Source organism: Aethalodelphis obliquidens, unplaced genomic scaffold (assembly GCF_003676395.1).
Source record: "Aethalodelphis obliquidens isolate GAN/ISIS:26980383/991018 unplaced genomic scaffold, ASM367639v1 scaffold4, whole genome shotgun sequence".
NCBI lineage: Eukaryota > Metazoa > Chordata > Mammalia > Artiodactyla > Delphinidae > Aethalodelphis > Aethalodelphis obliquidens.
This window is the reverse complement of record NW_020837948.1, coordinates 53,764,971-53,785,907: the sequence shown is the minus strand read 5'-3', so window position 1 is coordinate 53,785,907 and position 20,937 is coordinate 53,764,971. Positions and strand designations below refer to the sequence as shown.

Genomic DNA, 20,937 nt, shown 5'->3' with positions numbered 1-20,937 from the left:
TAGAGCACAGGCTCAGTAGTTGTGGCACATAGGCTTAGCTGCTCCACGGCATGTGGGATCTTCCCGGACCAGGGCTCGAACCCATGTCCTGTGCATTGGCAGGCAGATTCTTAACCACTGCACCACCAGGGAAGCCCTATTTTGTTCTTTTTTATGGCTGAGTAGTATTCCATTGTATACATGTACCACATCTTTATCCATTCATCTGTCAATGGACATTTAGGTTGTTTCCATGTCTTGGCTATTGTGAATAGTGCTGCTATGAACATAGGTGTGCATGTATCTTTTTGAGTTATAGTTTTGTCTGGGTATATGCCCAGGAGTGGGATTGCTGGATCATGTAGTAATTCTGTTCTTAGTTTTCTGAGGAATCTCCATACTGCTGCACCAACTTATATTCCCACCAACAGTGTAAGAGGGTTCCCTTTTCTCTATACCCTCTCCAGCACTTGTTATCTGTAGACTTTTAATGATGGCCATTCTGACTGGTGTGAGGTGGTACCTCATTGTAGTTTTGATTTGCATTTCTCTAATAATTAGTAGCGTTGAGCATCTTTTCATGTAAGTACTGGCAATCTGTATGTCTTCTTTGGAGAAATGTCTATTTAACGTCTTCTGCCCATTTTTTGATTGGGTTGTTCATTGTTTTGTTGTTGAGTTGTATGAGCTTTTTGTATATTTTGGATATTAAGCCCTTGTCAGTCGCATCATTTGCAAATATTTTCTCCCATTCCGTGGGTTGTCTTTTCACTTTTTTGTTATGGTTTCCTTTGCTGTGCAAAACAGTTAGAGGGGTTTTAAGCCAGGCAGTTCTACTCCAGAAGGTTACAGTATCTTTTACATAAACATAAGTAGTCACATCAGACAGTTTTGGTAATACATTCTTTTTTCAGTTTAAATTTTTTCCTGATTGTAAACATAATACGTGCTCATTATAGAACATTTATACAGTAAAGTATATTGAAATAGGAAAACAATACATAGTGCCCATATTCAGAGGTACCATTAGTTAACTTTTTGGTATATTTTCTGACAGTCCTGACTTTTAAGAAAATATAGGGAATTCCCTGGTGGTCCAGTGATTAGGACTCTGCACTTCCCCTGCAGGAAGCCTGGGTTTGATCCCTGGTGGGGGAACTAAGATCCCATAAGCCGTGTGACATGGCCAAAAAAAAAAAAAAAAACCATATAGTTAAGATTGTAGTATACATGCTACCATATACTGTCTTCTCATTTTTGTTCTTCTCCCACTTTGTTTTTAAACATACAAACTAGTTTTTTAGAGCATTAGTTTTTAGTGGCTTAGAACAACACAAATTTATTATCTTATAATTCAGGCGGCCCGAAGTCTGAAATGGGTCTAGCTAAAAATCAGTGTCAGCATGGCTGCATTCCTTCTAGAGGCTCTAGGGGAGAATCAGTGTCCTTGCCTTTTACTATCCTCTAGAGACTGCTTGAATTCCTTGGCTCATGGTCTCATCCTCCATTTTCAAAGCCAGCAGTTGCTGGTCATGTCTTTCTCACATTGCATCACACCGACACTGACTCTCCTGCCTTCCCTTTCACTGACAAGGATCTTATAAGATGCTTAATGTGATTAAATTAGGCTCACCTGGATAATCCAAGATCAGCGTCAACTGATTAGCAACTTTAATTGCACATGTAACTTTATTTCCCCTTGCTGTGTAACAACATATTCACAGTTCACAGATTAGGATATAGACATCGTTGTGGGGGGAGGGATCATTATTCTTCCTACTGCAGTACCTATACATACTGTTCTCCACCTTGCTTTTTTCTCACTTAACATATCTTTGAGATTATTCTATATTACACATATGGATCTGCCTCATTCTTACTAATGGCTGCATTGTGTTCCATTGCATGGATATACCATAATTTATTTAGTGAATTCATTGTTGCTGAATATTTAGGTTATTTTCACTCTTTTGCTGTTACAAGCAATGCTGCAATAAATATCCTTATATCAAATGTGTCATTTCCTACATATTACAAACATATCTGTCAATGGGATAAGTTTATGAAAGTGGAATTTCTGGGTCAAAGGGAGGATGTATTTTTCTTTTTTTTTTTACTTTTTTTTTAACTTTTTAAAAATCTTTATCGAGATATAATTTGTATACCATACAATTCACTCATTTCAGGCATAGAATTCATTGGTTTTTAGTATATTCAGAGCTGTGTAACCATCACCACTATCAATTTCAGAGCAATTTCATCACCACAGAAAGATGTAAAAATTAGGGGAGGTCACATATAGGAACTCTCTAGTTTTTGCTCAGTTTTTTCTATAAACCTGAAACTGCTCCCACTAAAAGTCTTAATTTTTAAAAATTACAAGTAATTTTGCCTTTCTCCTGGCCCTATTTTCAGAATAACAGTTTACTTAAAATAGTGATAATACCCTAGATTATAGGTAATTAGAGTCTGAAATTCTGTGTATATGAAAAGATATATACAGTTGTGGCTAAGTGTAAGGTACAGTTTCACCCATTAACTGGGCAAGGAGAACTTTTTGCTTCAAATGTTTTTAATTTCTGGAATCGTGGTATTTTATTATTAATCTGCAAGTTACCCTTATAAAAATTTTGAATCCAGTGTGTTTAGTTGGAAGGTGTCAAGGATACATCTAGCATGTGCTATTAACTAACATTTAGTTTTTTTATGGTAACATGCATGATTACCATTTCTGTGAGATTTTTGGCATATCTCAAAAACTTCATGTTTAACAGCCACATCAATTACATATTTTATCATGAGGATATACTGTGATTTACTTTTTCCCATTGTTGGACATTTCCGTTTTAGCCAGTAGTTACTGTACCTTTTTAAGATGCCTAAGTTAAACATGTAAAAAATGATGGCCATGTATTTTCATCTGAGTCTGAAAGGTCTGTGACTCTCTTGCCTATGCTGAAAAGGGGCATGTGTTTTGTATAGGAGACTGCTTGGATAGTGGATGCTACAGCTAACTGTTTAGTTTCTTTATTCTGTAGCCCAATATGCAGAGTGGTTACTGAGTTCCATGCATGTTACTTAGAAGTTATTTTCATATGCCCCTCCATTCTCTTATCAAATTTTACTTTCTCTCAATGTCTTATCATCAGTTTATGATGGCCATTTTTAGGTTTTTAACTGTTGTTAGGTGGAATTAATAAACAAATAATTAAACGGAAGATATAATCTCATGCATAGGGAATTTGCAGCCATTTGGTAGCCACTTAAATGTTTAAACCAGTGAACAAGAATTGGCGGGGTAAGATTATAGATACCTCTTTCACTGTTTTTCAGCCTTTTATCCTTCTTATATTGCGATATGGCATAATATGGAGTAGAACTGATTCAAGTATTTTAGTCTTGGTTAACTCACACATTTTAATGCCTAATTAAGAAAAAAATCTGGTCTGCCAAAAACTAGTCGATAGTTATGGGAATTACATATATTTGTACATGCTAGATAAATCTATAAATACTAACTCAGAATTTACTTAGTCACTCATGTAAGTGTTGTTGACATTTATAATTTGAAGGTGAATATGCTTAAATGTGTAATTTAAGATTCTAAATGGTTAATATAAATATAGAATGGAGCCTCAGGTGGAGAAGACAATTAAGTTCTACAAAATTTAGAAGTTTTTTTTAACATAGAATTGGCTTTATATACACTTTACTTATTTATGGGGCCAGGATTGGAGAAGATACCATGTGAAAATTCCTGCTTTAAAATATCTGCTTCTTACCAGTTTTTTTTTTCTTCCTACATATTTCCTCACAGTTCTGAGGTTCAGACTATCCTATATGTTTACTAATTATTACTTACATCATAAATAGCCTATTTATATATAAATATATATTTTTATACTTGCCACATCTTCATACTTGTTCTTAATTTTTAAAAATCTTATATTTTCCCAGTTTTATTACTTTATTTTTCTCTATCAATATATGCTGTGCCCTTTTTTTATTAAAAAAAATTTACCCTATAAAAACTTCTTTTTAATATAAATGCTGTTATTTTAGGATCTTGGAGTGAAAACATACTGGAATATTTTCTCAGAAATAACCAGATCACAACAGAAGATGGCGCCCAGATCATCTGGTATCATGCGGCTAACCACAAGGTGCAAGTGAATGAGGCACTGAGAAGTAAGTCATTAGTTACTTGTATTTACATTAGATTATAGATGAAGTCAACTCTTTTTAAAAAAAATATCTGGTCATATTTGCAGGTGCCAGAGACTTAGATGATTCAAGTGTAAATTCTTGGCTAACATAAACATTTTTGTAAAAGATCTCATTTTATTTACAAAATGAACAAGTTTCCATAATGGAAGAATTTTCTCATTTTCCAGAAGTGATTTACCGTTTCTATGCCTTATTTAAAACTCTCATATGTTATTACATTTGCTTATATATTGTAGTGATTTAGGTAAAATTTTTAAGGTCAGGTTGTATGTCGTACATACATATTTTTGTGTCTTTCACAGTGTACTAAGGAGAAGCTCAATAAATAGTTGTTGAATGAAGTCATTGAATACTAATTTATAATGCCTTGGGCAATATTTATGCCTAGGCTAGAAACCAAGCCTTTTGGTTTACTAGCTCCATCTGTAATCAGATGATTACTATAGCAGTTTAGTTAGCCTTTTGCTATGAAAAGGCTAACTAAACTGTTGGCTGCAGCAGCTTAGGAGAATGAAAGCAAATCACCAGAGGGATAGGGCACCCCTTGAAGTGCCCTGTTCCAACAGGAAGAATTCCTTGTAACCTTGTGTTTTATTGTAAAAATTTACACATTTTTTGCATCTTAGTTATGTATCTGGATAATGTATCTAAATATGTATTTCTTTTATTGTAAAGATACTCTTTTAAATTGCTTTTCTTTGTTCCTCAAAGGGAAGAACCTTGTCTTCTAATATCCCTAATACCTAAAACAGTGCCTACCACATAGTAACCAAACAGTGATTATTTAATAAATAAATTTTAGCAAAAGCAATGCTTCAGGAAGATGTTGATTAGTGGCTGCCTGGAGCTGATAGGAATAGGGACTAGAGAGTAAATGCTAATGGGTACGGCGTTTCTTTCTGGGGTGACAGAATTTTTCTGGAATTAGCTGGTGGTGGTGATGGTTGCACAACTTTCTGAATATTCTGCAAACCATTGAATGGTACACTTTATTTTATTTATTTATTTATTTGTTTGCATTGGGTCTTAATTGCTGCACATGAGCTTTCTCTAGTTGCAGACTTTCTCATTATGGTGGCTTCTCTTGTTGCGGATCACGGGCTCTAGGCACGTGGGCCTCAGTAGTTGTGGCTCACGGGCTCTAGAGCACAGGCTCAGTAGTTGTGGCGCACGGGCATAGTTGCTTCGTGGCATGTGGGGTCTTCCTGGACCAGGGCTCAAACCCGTGTCTGCTGCATTGGCAGGCGGATTCTTAACCACTGTGCCACCAGGGAAGCCCTGAATGGTACACTTTAAAAGGATGATGTTATAGTATGTGAATTATATATCAATTTTTTTAAATGGATAAAAGATAGGAATAATACAGCTGTTATGTACAGACAATATGGTTGCGTATATAGTAAATCAAAAAGATTCTACAAATAAATGATTATAATTCATAGGTTAATTTAGACAATCTGTCTTTTTTGACAGTATAAAATCAAAACAAAATAAATTTTATTTCTATATAACAACTAAAAATTTGGAAAAAATCTTAAAAATTTGTAATAGTAAATGCGGAAGCCTCATCCCTAGAAATAATTTAATTAACTATGGATCATTTACTTTTAGCCAAGTTTTAAAAATGACTTATGGCAAGTCATCTCCAGTTGCTGGAAGTCTGGTGTTGATCTGGGAATTTTTTATAGGTTACTTAGTTTTCAGATAATATCCTCTTTACCTTCTCTTAGGCAACAAGAGCCCCAAGTTTTATAGTTTGGGGGATGTTTTTCATCCAGTCCCTTTTCTCAGCTCTGGCTAGTCTTGCAATTTCTTTCTAGTCCAAAGGAAAGAAAACAGATTCCTGGAGACATGTATTTCATTGGTTTATCTTATTTCTCCCAGAATACTTAAATTTAGTACAACTGTTATTAATGAAGCTGTTTCTATTTTGATTAACATGTGATACTGGATTTTCAACAATGTCTATGTTTTAAAAAAACAAAGTACAGGAGGAACAATGTAAGAGTGTCATTTGGTGTTGCATTGTCAACACATCCGACCTCAGAATAGTCAAAATTGTTTAAAAAAGTTATTACGTATAATGTAATTTTTTTTGTTATAACATTTCTGCATGTAGATTTTTAAAATATATATATTAAAAGAAATGCTGGTTAAAAAATTGAAATCATCAAGTCTTTTTGAGAATAAAAAATGTAGTTTTTAAAAAAAGGCTTTGTAACATATTTAGGAAAAGTGTGACTATAGTCATCAACTAAATGTATTAAAAAATATAATAAATTGCTGCATTAGAGCATGTAAACAGTATAGGCAAGGTAGATAAGTTTAACTTCATTTCTATAAACATATTTCTTTGAGTTTTGTTTTGAGTGTGAGTAGCAACTATTTGGGATTTTCTTGTGCAGAAAATCAGAAAAAACAAAGCTGTTTTCTACTGTCTGGCTCTTGTCACAAGCTGGGGCTCCTGTGGTTGGAGTGATAATCTTGATGTGCAGACTTCCTCATCTGGCTCTCCCTGAGTTGGGAAACATGGTGACCAGGCAGTCTCCCAAAGGAGAAGCATTCCCTGACCTTCAAAAGGCTTCTGCCCAAGGACCAGGGGTGGGAGAATAGGGAGAGAGGCTGGACAGCTCACAAACATGTCTCCAGGCCAGGCCTCCCTCTCTTCTGTATTAGTCTGTCCAACTGCTTATTTGGTGTTTTCACTTAGAGAGTTCTCATGCATCACAAATTTAAATTATTCAAAATGAAATTCTTAATTATGTCTACTAACCTGTACTTCCTATGATCTTTGCTATCTCAGTAAATGGCACCATAATCCACATAGATTCTTTTGTTTGTTTGTTTGTTTGTTTTTGGCCACACCACGCATCTCGCGGGATCTTAGTTCCTTGGCCAGGGCCCACGGCAGTGAAAGTGCCAAATCCTGACCACTGGAATGCCAGGGAATTCCCCATGTATTCTTAAGCCAGAAATCTGGGAATCATCTATTCTATGTTTTCTTTATTTCTTGCATCTGCTCTATTATCCAGACATTATAATTCTATTCCAAAATATATTTTGAATTAGTCCACATCTGTCCATCTCTGTTGTCATCATCCTAGTTGAAGCCACCATGATGTCTTACCCCTACTGCTTAGTTTCCATTCTTATTCTTAAAAGAGACCTTCAGGAGCATAATTTACATGGGACCTGAGACTCCTTGTCACTGCCATTTAGTGATTTTTTTTTCTATTCATGGGAAATGAATGGAGTTAATAAATAGAGACACTGACTATTACTGTTAAGGAATTCCAAGGCCTATATGCTCCTTTACAACTGCATTGATAGAGAAGATGGAATGCCTACATATACTGTGCTAAGTACCACTTTATTGAGAAGTCATGTTTGCTTAATTTTTATGAAATTAGACAGAAGCTTGACCTATTGCATCTCAAATATAACTCTGTTTAACTTTTTTTGAGAAACTGCAAGCTTTTCTGAAGCAGCTGCACCTTCTTACATTCCCACCAACAGACTGGATGAGGTTTCTAATCTCCCCATGTCCTTGTCAACACTTGTTATTGTCTTTTTCATTATAGTCTTCCTAGTACTTGTGAATTGGTATCTCATTGTAGTTTAGATTTGCATTTCCCTGAAGGTTAATGATGTTGAGCATCTCTTCATACGCTTATTGGAAAATGGCTTATATATGCAGCTGGGTAGCTTTTTCAGCCTATTTCCTGCCTATAGAAATTTGAGAGTTTATAGGCTTCTTTTCGTTTTGAACTGTCTCTCTCTTTTTTTTTTTTCAGGTCCAAGTGGATACAGCTCTATTAAAAATGTACTAGTCTTTCTATATATCAAATTATAAACCATCCCTTTAATCAAAAACCTTATTGCTGGATCTCTTTGGGGTAGGCCTCTCTCTACTTGGTCTGCTAGTTAGGGTGCTATGGGATAACACCCTTAAGATTCTATAATGTTCTTTTGTCTAGCTATGTGGGTACCCAAGGCATCATCTTTCTGAAGTCTTAATAAAGGGTCTTGTAGCTGTATCCTTGGTTTGGTCTTGATCCCGAGGCTGTGGTTTACTAACAGCATCCTGAATTTGACTTTTGACCTGAGGCTTTCTCCTACTTTGAGAATCTCCTGCCAGCTGGAAAGAATGGTTTTATTTTCTAACTCAGCACAAGTCCTGAGTTGGAAATATTTCCTCTCTATGCTGCTTAAAATGTAAATAGTTAATTATTTAACTCAGCTCTTTCTTCCCATTCTTTATCATAGGAGCTAAAAGAAACTCAGTTGGCATTTTCAACATTCTGCCTGGAAACCTCCTTAGCCAAATCCACAAATTGACTAGGCACCCTCTCTATCTTCCACCAGTTGCTACAAGTGCCAACGTTATCAAAAGTTTCACCACTACGTGAAAAGAATTTCCTCACTGCTCTTCTAACTTGCTTTAACAGTGCCTTTCTAGAATCTGCTGGATCCCAAAACCAGTGTCACAGGTTTCAGGTTTTTGTTATGGCAGGGCCCCACTTCCAGGTAGCTATTTCTGTTCGTTTTCTGTTGCTGTGTAATAAACTACCCCCAAAACTTTGTCGCTTAAAATGACAGTGATTTATCATTTTTCATGATTTTGTGGGTCAGCTAGTGGTTCTTCTGTTCCATGTGGTATAGATTGGGAGCACTCATGTTGCTGCATTTGGCTGGGAGCTCAGCTGGGCCTAGAAATTCTAAAATGGCCTCACTCACATGTCAGAGACCTTCATGCTGTCTGTCGGGCAGGAGGTCTTAGTTTTCTTCCATGAGGCTTCTCTCTCTCCATGTGGTTTCTGAGTCTTCAGTAGTCTTACCTGAACGTCTTTACATGGTAGCTGGCTTTCAAGAGGATGAAAGCAGAAGCTGCCAGGCCTTTTAAGGGCTTGGCTTAGAACTGAGAGTTTTACTTCCACTACCTTCCACTGGTCAAAGCAAGTCACAAAACCGGCCCAGACTCAAGGGGAGGAGAAAGAGATGAGGAGAGAGGCACATACATATGGGAGGAATTGCTGTCAGCCATCTTTGGAGTTAGTCTGTCAGAGCCTGCTAAGCACACTCACACTAAGTGACTGGTGAAGCTCTTTACCCATTCCAGGGATGTGTGCTTTTAAATAGTAGCCAAGCTTTAGGTCAAGGAACTGAATCTATAACATACAATTTCAAACATAAACAATAAACATCTGTAGTTTCTAATTTGAGGAGTGAGAAGATAAAAGTACTATTTTTGTTCTCAGAAGAGTCAACAAATACTTATTAAGCCTCCCTTTGTATTCTCACTTTGCCATATACTGGGAAGAAATTAAATATTAGGACAACAGCTTGAGTGTGACCTAGGCAAACGTATTGCACTCCTCACTGCCTATTTGCTCACGTGTAACAAATAAGTGCAACATGTAAGGCTTGACATAGTACCTGGCACTTAGTCTTTTACTCAGGAAATTTTGTTTTCTTTCCTTCCTTTCATCTTCCTCAAAAGGATACTGAATATGCCATCTCTTACAGTCCCTATTTTATTAGCATTAATGTAAGTTCTTTTATCTGGACAGGTACTGCTCATATGATAGAGGCTGATGTCATTTTTCCAAGTGCTGGATCAGAACATGGCCAACCAATCATGGCTCATCCTCCTGAAACAAACAGTGATAATACTTTACAGGAATGGCTGGCTGAAGTTATAAAAAGCAATAAAGGCATCAAACTGGATTTTAAGAGGTATTTGTACAAACATGTTCAGTCTCCTAGTTGTTATAGAATAACAATATGGAAAAAAAATCAGTAACTTCATATATCTGTGCCTGACTAAATAACTTTATACTTTATCTAAACTGAAAATGGAATTGCAAACTAATATGTTTCAGGAATGGACCAAAGACACACTGAGTTGTTTGCTAAAATTGTTTCTTGGGAACCCTTTAAGGCTAAAATGAAGTTAATTTTTATATAGGAAGTTATCCTAAGTGACCATTGTAACAGTAGAACGGTAAATTTAAAATACCACTTTCATTAAAAAGTAGTTCGAGAGAGAGATTTGGCAGTAGTTGGGGTAGTTAATGCGTTTCCTACTTGATTTGTGTTATTATATTTTTGGAAGGGGAATTATCTAGAATTCTTTAATAATTGAAAAGTTTCTTAAAAATAATATTTTGGAAACATTGATAATGAAGAGAGCAAGATTAAGTGTTGTTTCCTTCCCTGTGGCTATCACGGAAAATTTTACTTCTGTGGTATTTTGGCAGTATAAAAATTAGAGGGAAAGCCAGGAATTTATTGTGACACCATAAAAGCTCACCATAAGGCCCATGAAGGCAACTGCTATGAAAATCTAGGATGTGTGGTAATCCTGCCTTATCTTTGAACAATATTTTTAAATTGAATTATCTCAAGAAATTAATAAGGATTTGGAGCTCTTACTCACAGGGTTTTTAAGATTACTCTAATCAGTTGTTGCGGGCCTGAGTGTACCAGTCAACCTCTTTACACTGTTGGTGAATGAAAGCTGTTTCAAGATCTTAAAGCTTTTAGAGGGGTGAACGGTCCAACTCCATTTTCTTGACAAAGAAACTTAGTCCTAGAGAGGTTAAGTGACAATAGCTAAGCTTGAGAGCTGAGCTAAGACCAGATCCCAGGTTTCCTGGAGCCAGTCCAGTGTTCTCTGTACTGTGAAATAAAGCATTTAATCATTAGTGCTTGGTGAGCTGAATTTTAGAGCTCCTTATCTTTTCATGTGCTCAGTTTTTTTTTTTTGATGTTTACTATTGCCCGTAGACTTGTTCTCTGTAATATATTCTTTTTTTAAAAAAATTTATTTATTTTATTTATTTTTGGCTGTGTTGGGCCTTTGTTGCTGCATACATACTTTCTCTAGTTGTGGCGAGCAGGGGCCACTCTTCCCTGCAGTGCATGGGCTTCTCATTGCGGTGGCTTCTCTTGTTGCAGAGCATTGGCTCTAGGTACTCGGGCTTCAGTAGTTGCAGCACGTGGGCTCAATAGTTGTGGTGCATGGGCTTAGTTGCTCCGCGGCATGTGGGATCTTCCTGGACCAGGGCTCAAACCCATGTCCCCTGCATTGGCAGATGGATTCCCAACCACTGCGCCACCAGCGAAGCCCCTGTAATATATTCTTTGGCTCCTCACCAATCAGACCAGCTCCTTCATTCCTAAATGCTAGCAGCTACCACTGAAAGGCTGTGCCATTAAAAAAAGAGTTTTGGTCATAACATATTTGAAGGGGAATGAATTTAACTAACAATTATATAAGCACTTACTGTGTGTCAGACACTGTTCTAAGAGCATTAAATGTGTAAAGTCATTTAGTCTTCATAACAATCCTAAGAAGTAGGTTATTCCTATTCTCATTTTCCAGATGAAGGAACAGAGGCAGAGAGGGGTAAGTAGCCTGCTTGTGGTCACGTAATCGGTAGGAGAGCTGCCAGCCTGGCTGAAGAGTTCACATTCTGAACCGGAACTCTGCACTACGTCTGTAAGAGTAGCTGAATGACCTAATAGTCAAATTTTAATAGTTCTTGTTTTGTGCCTCTGAGTTATTTTGTTTGTATACACGCAATAACTAAGTAATATACGATGATTTAAAATTTTTATCTGGAATTTTACCTTAGAATGTAATTTTAAATGGTTTATTATCATTTTAAGTATATTTTTATTTTGTTAGCCCCAATTTCTAAACGAAGTTAATAGGAAAATAGGTACTGAGAAGTTTGACTTATCAAGTAACTTTTTAGGAAAAAAATCTATCCTATAAGAGCTAAGTTTATATCTTCCCTGGAATTTCCTAAATAAGTACTACCAAAAAGAAATTTTAGGTAGTATACTGATCAGGACCCTCCTCTTCAAATGATCATTTTGGCAAACCTTTTGTCAGTTCTTTATGGGAAACTTAATACTAATACATGTAAAGATTGAGAATGATATCCACGGATATTTTAAATTAGAATTACATGGAATTTATAGATTAGTTGGGAGCGAAGTGTAATTTTGCAATATTTATAATATTGAGTCTTCCAGGCTAGGAACATAGTATGTTATTCTTCGTAGTAAGCATTGTATCTTGCTCTTGGGCAAAGTTCATCCTCAGTCTTTTTTTTTTTTTCCAAAAATGTTATGGCTTTTCCTCCACATTTACTCTTCCAGAGGAATTTTATTAATTATTTTGTAAAGCTCCAGAAAATTAAAACTACAACAAAAAGTTGATTTCTTCTTAGTAAAGTTTTGTGGTTTTCTTAATATAGGTTTTGTTTTTCTTATTTAAGTTTCTGGTAAGGGAAAATGACATTACTATAGTCTATATTAGTGATAATTAAAATATTTACATATAAAACAGAATATGTACATTAAATTCTTATTTCATTATGTTCTGTGTCTTAGCTCTGTATGTCTAACTGTGCAGTGTTTTGCATGTAGTAGACACTTAATACATGCTGGTGGAATTTCAGTTTGGGAGAGAACATGCTGAGACTAGATATTATCAGATGGCAAACCATTGTTAAACAGCCTGATGTCAGCTTACCAAATTGAGAAAGCATAAGAAGCTTCTTCGTAAACGTAAACTGGAAATTAGTGTTTAACCCAAACTCCACAGACACCAGATTTCTTAAGAAATAAGAATACTTTCTGGAGAAGGAGAGGAGACATGCGTGGATTAGTTCAAGGTTACCTCCCACTCCACCCATGAAGAGCAGAGCCCCACGGGGACTTGGCTGCTGCTGTGGGACTTGCAGTCAAACAAGCTTTAGAGTAATAGATACAAGTTGTTTGCTACTAAAAATGGGGGAATTTTGTAGGAAGTACAGCTGGCCAGATCTCAGAATTGTGGTTTTTAACACGGCATTGATACCATTCAAGGCAGAAAGCATTTGAGACAGAGAAATGACAGCATCTAAACTAGAGCCTGTAAGGTCTAGCATTAGAGTTTATCAATCCACTAAAATCTAGGGCCTCCATTTCAGGGGCATAAGAGTGAGAAAAAAAGCAGTTTATTACATGGGAGCAGAGTGAAAGAGAGGCTGGTTTCCTCTGGTTTTAGTGAACAGTATCCTTGCTCACTAATAAATATGACCCTATAAATAATGAAGTTATCAGTTTCTGCTCTTAAAGTAGGAGGCCCAAAAGGAGTGAGGTGAAGAGCGGTAGAAGCATAGGCAGAAGGACTCCAATCCATTAAGAAGAAAAATGGAAAGGTGAGGAGAGGTGCTGAATGTTCTCGCTTCCAGTATCCGTCTCCCAGATTCTTAGCCTCCCATTGCTGTATTCACTAAAAGCTAATTTTCTTAGAAATGAACATAGGCCTTAAAGGTTCAGAAGACATTCAGAATTATAAGTAGCGTAGCTTTCCAATAAAGTTTGTGTGTGTATTTTTAATCAGTAAAAATTATGTAGGCTGATTAAAATCTTATTGTTTCAAGATATATGTGTCCATTAGAAAAGATGTAGGGAAGTAAAAAGACTGAAGCTGCTTTTTAGTTTAAAAGTAACTAAAATATAGTTGTCTCTTGTTTCCAGGAAAGGTGTTTACAATAAAGGAAAAAATGAAGTTTATAAAAGCTTTAAGGAAATGTTATAATTTTACACTTGGCAATCATTTTTAGAAATGTGTTTATGTGTCCAGACTCACACAAGTATGCATGAAGGAAAAGAAGCCCTTTTCTCCTAGGTCATGAGCCAGTATTAGAGACATGGGGCCTGAGTGCACTTTGGGTATTTTCATAAACTTGAATTTGCAGGTTATGAGTGTATTTAATTTTTAAATCTTATTTATACATTCTCTGATGAGTGAATGTTTGTGTCTTTTCATAAATTGTTTTTATACTGAGTGATCCTAATACAGAGTTTTGAAACCTCTGTCTACATGTAGTGTCATTATTCATACATTTATAGACTCTTTTAGGTACCTTCATGAATAGTAAGTATAAATCAACATTTTAAGATATGGCACATGTTAGCTTTCCCCTCTAGTGCTATCTGCTCTGTGATTTTGTTTAATTCAGGCATTATGGTATTATACTTTTATTATGAATTTGACAATATTAAAGCCAGCAGTCTAAAAGAACTTTTTACTTTTACTTTAGGAATATATCTCATTGACAACAAATTGTTTTTAGTCTGGCAGCTGTAGAACCATCCATGATGCTCTTGGAAAATGTGAAGAGGCATCTGAAGCGTCCAGTGTGGATTAATGCTGATATTCTTCCTGGTCCAAATGGAAATAGCAGAGTAGTGGATGCAAAACCTTTTATAGACACTGTGACATCCTTCTTTCCAGATGTGACATTTTCCCTAGGTTGGACAACAGGATGGCATCCTGAGAAAGTCAATGAAGGTGATAATTTTCTAAATGTATTCCTTTTTGGTCAAATTAAAATATACTCAAATATAAAAATAATACCTTTAATACAAAACCAAAAACACATTCTGCAAAATCTAAGAGCCTAATGGAGAGAAAGGTCTGGCCCTAAATGTGTGTGTATGACTCTTCCTTCTGTTATTTCAGATAGATACTCATTCATAGGTGACATTCTGTCACCAAGCTTCCATGGAAAATGTTTATTTGCAAGGTCTAGAATAACCAAAGCTGCCTCTTTACATAACAAATGAATCCTGAATAGGTCTCTTTGAACTTGTATTCTATACTCTTTTCTTCTTTCCTTTTACTTTGGAGCAAACTCCCTATGTCAGACGAAAGATAGAGAAGTGGTAATTAAAACTTTTCAAGTAATGTGAGGCCAGAAGTCGGTGGGTGTACAGTTCAACAGCACAAATTCTGTTCCCTAGACATTAGAAGGAGCTCCAAATGTAGGCTGCTGGAACCTTGGTGCCCTTAAGCTCTCTTTGGCTAGACAGGGGGTATGTGAGGCCATGAGACTCTCCTCTAGGCTGGATTTCTTCTTTCCCTTTATGTACTCTTACAGATGGACCTGATATTCAGCTTCTTTCTCCTGGCTGAAACTTATTACGCTATTTGGATTCATCTTTCTATTTATTCATACATTCCTAGGTAGTGATTTTCCAGTAAACAGCCATTAAGCAAACAGATGCTCTGGGACACCTGAACACACGGTAAAAATAATTAACCAAGAAGTTATTTAGAGCCAGTGGAGATGTTAGCCTTTATCTTGTGTTCAGGGCATTCTTTTTACTTATTTGCTACTATTGTTTTTAGATGTAAAGTTTTAAAATCTAACATGAGATTAGAGTAACTGGTGAGTAGTGACATTTAGTTTATAACCCTCTGGACCAACAACTGATATGATTGAGAAAAAAATAATATGCTTTAAATTTGTTCTATTTTAATTTTCTAATCATTTTAATTTTTATTAGTTTCAGTAAAGAATATAGCATATAATTCAGAGTGTTTAAAGAAGGTAAACTAGAAACAATTTAATAGCCTCCATACTGATTCTAATCTTTTAGTTACGGTTTAGTTTAACTCTGGCTTTAATCTCAGGCTTGAGCCGAGTTAAACCATATCTGGGTCTTTTGTTTGTGTTGAATGTTTCCAGGCTGCTTTTCCCTCACTGGCCTCTGGTCGTTACCAACATGTGTTTTATCCTCCCTTACTTCTTCTGCTACAAAATTTAGAAAAGAGAGTTTATAAATTTTTAAGTAATGTAAGTATAGCTTCTGTTAGCAACCCCTTTTTCTAATTAAAAAGATATAATTTTCCAGATTTTAAAGGAAAGCAGACCTTTCCCTTCTTTCATGAGGCATTTAGCTGCTAAACTAATGTATTCACATAGGCCTTTTGTAAATTGTTCCTTTACTGACCAGTACTGTTTACAACCTATGGATAGTTTTGATAGAGTGTAGGGGCTATTTTTAAAATATAGATTTTTTTCTGAAGCTGTTTATAAACAGGCAGATATGTTTTCCACAATGTCTAAACATGATTTAAAACATAAAACACATATATAAAAGTCAATTTTAACACTATTTCTATTTTAGATAAAATGTGTAAGTAATTTGGACTAGACCCCCACTCCCCCAAAAAATTGAAGTTAATTATTACTTAAACAGCTAGTAAATACTCTTTCTTTCTCTCAGAAAAGAAAACTTAACAACAAGCAGAAGATATAAGTTTATCGAGAATATTAATGATGCAGAGCCTTAGAATCTTTAAAGTAAATATAATGTCAGAATTTCCTTTTTTGTACTTGAGAGATTAATAAATTCCTTTCTGATGTTTTAATTTTTTGTTTATTGCTCTAGGTCACTTGTGACATTACTTAGATTTAATTTTTTATCTACATTTTCCACTCAAAATTTTTTCTTGCATTAAGTGGTATTTTAATTTCTCTGAATCCAAATGGAAATGTTTACGAATTACCTATGAATTTACCTATTCATATGTAATTGAGTTTTTTACTTAATTGACTTGTAGGACTTTGGTTAGAAAAGTTAAATATCTTTCTTTTCATTTCAGGTTACAGTTGGATAATGGTGAAAGAGATGGAATATATATGTAATGAACTAAATCAGCTTGTAACATTTCCTGTCAGAGCAGCATTAGTCAGGCAGTCTTGTTCTCAGTTACTTTGGCTGTTAAAGCAATCAAACAGGTACGTGTAAGTTTTACAATATAGTGTGTGCATGTGAGTGTGTGTGAGAGACAGAAAGAAGATGAAAACTGATTATGTAAAGACAACGTGTGTGAGAGAAAGAGACAGAGAATGAACACTGATTCTGTAAGTGCTCGGACTTCCTCACTGGAATGACGATCCTTGATGAACCTCAACATCATGTCTTTCACCTCTGTTCCTCACAAAAGCTTTTGCACATAGTAGGTGCCCAGTAAATGTTTGTCATTTTTTTCATTATGTTATACATTCACAAAAAGTTATAAGTGGGTAAAATAATTTCCCTTTGAATTCTGTCATAATTCCAGAAGTCTTTGCCATATAAAAATTTTATTTATTTATTATTTTAATTTTTTTTTTTTTTTTTTTTTTCGCGGCTTGTGGGATCTTAGTTCCCTGACCAGGAATCGAACCTGGACCCTCAGCAGTGAAAGCACCAAGCCCTTACCACTGGACCTCCAGGGAATTCCCAAAATTTTATTATTTTAATATGTAATAAAAATTGGTTGGACCATATATTAAATATTATAAAGCTACAGATATTGAAATAGTTTTGATACTGTCTTTCCAGTAGACTAGTCAATAGAACAGCAGGGAATGTCCAGAAATAAACCCAACTCTATCATGGAACTTAGAACAGGAAAAATCTGGTATTTCAGATCATTGGAGCAAAAGTTCAATAACTTGTGTTGGGACAACAGGCCAACATTGTAGGAAAAACAAAGTTAACATCTTTCCTTAATCCTTCCTCCAAAATAAATTCCAGATGAATTAAAGACTTGAACAACAAACATTAAATGCATAAAAAAACCACAAGTGATGATTCTTTTTTTATATAGTTTCAGAATGGAGAAGACCCTTCTTAGTAAGGCACAAAACCTAGAAGCTATAAAAGGAAAGTTTGATACATTTGAATACATAAAAATAGGTTCTGGTAAAACCATCCTCAACACATATGTCAAATAGTTGTAAAGAATTCTAACAAATAAAGAATGATCACAAATCATCCAGAAAAAGACCCTGTTTGATAATTCACTATATTGTAGAGAGTAAGGAAGCATATACTCAAACATTAAAGAAGTATCCACATTCCTGTGGGTATTGAGCTTTTACTAAATGCTTTTTTCAGTTTCTATGAAAATAACTATTTTCTCCCTTTATCTATTAATAAAATAAATTTTATTAATATCTTATATATTGAACCATCCACACATTTACAGAATAAACCCCACTTGATCAGAATTTATCATTCTTTTAATGTACTGCTGAATTTTATTGCTAACATTTTAGTTAGGATTTCAGCATTTGAAAGTGAGATTGGTCTGTTTTAGGTATCAATATCATGGATATTTCATTAAAAAGCTAGGGACCTTTCTTTCTTTTTACATTTTCGGGGATGTTAAAAGTAACATTCAAATGAGGCCTGTACCTGAGTTTTCATAAACTCAACATTGAAACCATTTAAACCTGGTGCTTTGGGGAAAGCTTAACTTACACAGTCTTTTCTATTTCTTACATGGTAAATGGTTGATTTTCTGTATGGTAGCCAATTTTGATATATTGTATTTTCCTAAAAAATTGTTTATCTCACCCAAGTTTTAAGATTTATTTACACACAGATGATTAAAATAGTTTTCTTTTGGTTTCTTCTGTGTCTCTAAAATAATTTCCTTATTTTGTTTATCTGAGTTTTCTCCCTTGTGTCTTGGTTAAACTAGAAAATGATTTATTTCTCTTTTTTTTGAAAATGAACTCTTGGATTATGTATTTTTTTTGTTTATTATTTACTAATTTCTGCTTTTTATCTTCTAAAATTCTTTTTATGTAGTTTCTTCTAATTTCTTGAGTTAGATGCTTATTTTCATTTTTAATATTTATTAATATATTTATTAACATAAATATTTAAGACTATACTTCTTTCTCTGACCACTGCTGTAGCTGTATCTTATTGTTTCTTATGTGTAGGTTTTCATCACTGTTAATTTATAAATATTCTGCAATTGTGGTTTTGTTCTCCTTTGTCTCAAAAGTTGTTTTAAGAGAAAATTTTTTAGGTACTGAGATAGTAGAATTATTTTATTTTGGTTTGGTTAATAGTTTTCTAGGTTTATTGTATAGTAATTGGATAATGTCTATATTATTTCTACTTCATAGACTTTATTAAGGTTTTATTAATGGTTTGATATATGGATATTTGTATGAGTTCATGTATTTTATGAGGATATAGTTTGGCTGTTATAACAGAAACCTAAATTAACAATAGCTTAAACTTAAGTTTGTTTCTGTCTCATATAACTGGAAAAACATAAATAGGCCAGGGCAGATTTGATGCCTTCACAGTGTCGGGGACCCAAAATCCTTCTGTCTTGGTACTTGTTTTCCTTAGGATATTGACCTCATCTATATGGTCAGATTGATTACTGCCATGTCTGAGTTTCAGTTGGTAGGATTGAGGGAAAAAGAGGCTCAGGGCCTGTCCCTGTTCTTCAAGGGCACTGGACACACTCATTGGCTTTAACTTAGTCGTATGCCTATACCTAGCTGCAGGGGAAGCTGGGACATGTAGCTATTATTCTGTACAGTCTTTTGCCTAGTTAGAATTCAGTGGATTGCTAAAAGAAAGGAGACTGGATATTAGAATAAAACTACTGTGACAGGTTAATAACATACATTATTAGTTACGTTATTTAAGTCTTTCATGTCTTACTCTTTGCTTTAAAAAATATTTTTAATGTAATTCTTTGAATAAGTAATATAATCACAAGGTTTAAAAACCAATGAACAGAGTTATACTGTGAAAAGCCTTTCTCCCATTCACCCAGTCCTGCCCAGCCTCACTAAGCACAGTTGTCGGTTTCTTGTTCAACCACATTAGTAGTTTCTTTATGCATATAAAAGTGAATACAAGTATAGATTCTTATTTTCCCCTCCTTTTTAAAACAAAAGGTATCATATTATATACCTTGCTTCTGTTCTGTTCTTTGCTTTTTTTTTTTTAACTTAGCAATACATCTTGGAGCTTTTTTCAAGGTTCCTCATTTTCCTTTTCTAGGTGCACTGTATTTATGTATGTACTATAATTTATCTAACCAACCTCCCTATTGATGAACATAAAGGATGTTTTTAATCTTTGGTATTACAAACAATGCTATAATGAATAACCTTATGAGTGTGCCATTTTGCATGTGTGCAAATATTCGGCATCTTTAATTTTTTGGCTACTTGCTCTCTTATGGACTAAGAGAGTTAAAGTCTCCAACTATTAAAGTGTTTTTGTCTGCTTCCTCTTCTGCCTTTATAATTTTTGCTTATTAAATGCTCATGATATGTTATTTGGGGCATATTCATATAGGTTTTATTATCTTCATGAAGAATTATACCTTATTATTAAAAGTTCTCCTTCTTGGTTTTGTTTAATGATATTTTTTACCTAAATTCACATTGTCCTTTTGTTTGGCTTGAATAACTTTGCTTTATCTTTTCTTTGAAAAATAAATTTATAAAGTTTTATTTTTCATTGACTGTTTTAAGGCTGATTTATTGTCATTAAAAAAATAATTTTAAACATACAGAAAAGTTGCATAAAACTACTACATCTCCTTTACCCAGATTCCCAAATTGTTTAACCATTCTCTCTCCCTCCATCCCTCTCTCTCCCCCCACCTCTCTTTCTCTCTTTTTCTCTATGTTTTTTTTTCTATCATGATGCCTCATATCCTTAAGTACTGCAGTGTACACTTCCCCACACAAAGATGCACTCCTGTATTACTAGTATGCAACCTTCCAACCAGGAAATCAGCATTGAGGCAACACTGCCATGCAGTCTGCAGACCCCATTCAAATTTATCAACCATTCCAGCAATCCTTCTTATTTTCTTGTGGTCCAAGAAACTCTCCAGGAATATGCATTGCATTTAGTTTGCATCAGTCTCCTTCAAAATAGTTAGTTCCTCAGTTTTTCCCTTCCTCTCGTACACATGACAGTCTTCAAGACTACAGGCCTTTTATTATGAAAAATGTCCACAGTCTCGATCAGTTCAATATTTCCTCATGACAGACCTCAGGTCTTGCATTCTTGGCAAGCTCATCACGTACTTGTCCCAGTTCTCAAATCAGTCAC

At 34.9% G+C, this 20,937-nt stretch overlaps 1 protein-coding gene across 2 annotated transcripts in view; it reads left to right on the top strand.

The window, feature by feature from the left end:
• FAM151B (family with sequence similarity 151 member B) overlaps positions 1–20,937 on the top strand; it is a 31,779-nt gene that overhangs the window by 4,099 nt on the left and 6,743 nt on the right. For both annotated transcript variants that reach the window (XR_003431626.1, XM_027100723.1), the window contains exons 2-5: positions 4,042–4,167; positions 9,777–9,942; positions 14,346–14,563; positions 16,664–16,799. Coding sequence is in view for 1 of the 2 variants with exons in the window: in XM_027100723.1 (XP_026956524.1) it covers positions 4,042–4,167; positions 9,777–9,942; positions 14,346–14,563; positions 16,664–16,799 (646 nt within the window). In the remaining variant the exon portion in view is untranslated. The remainder of the gene's footprint in view (positions 1–4,041; positions 4,168–9,776; positions 9,943–14,345; positions 14,564–16,663; positions 16,800–20,937) is intronic.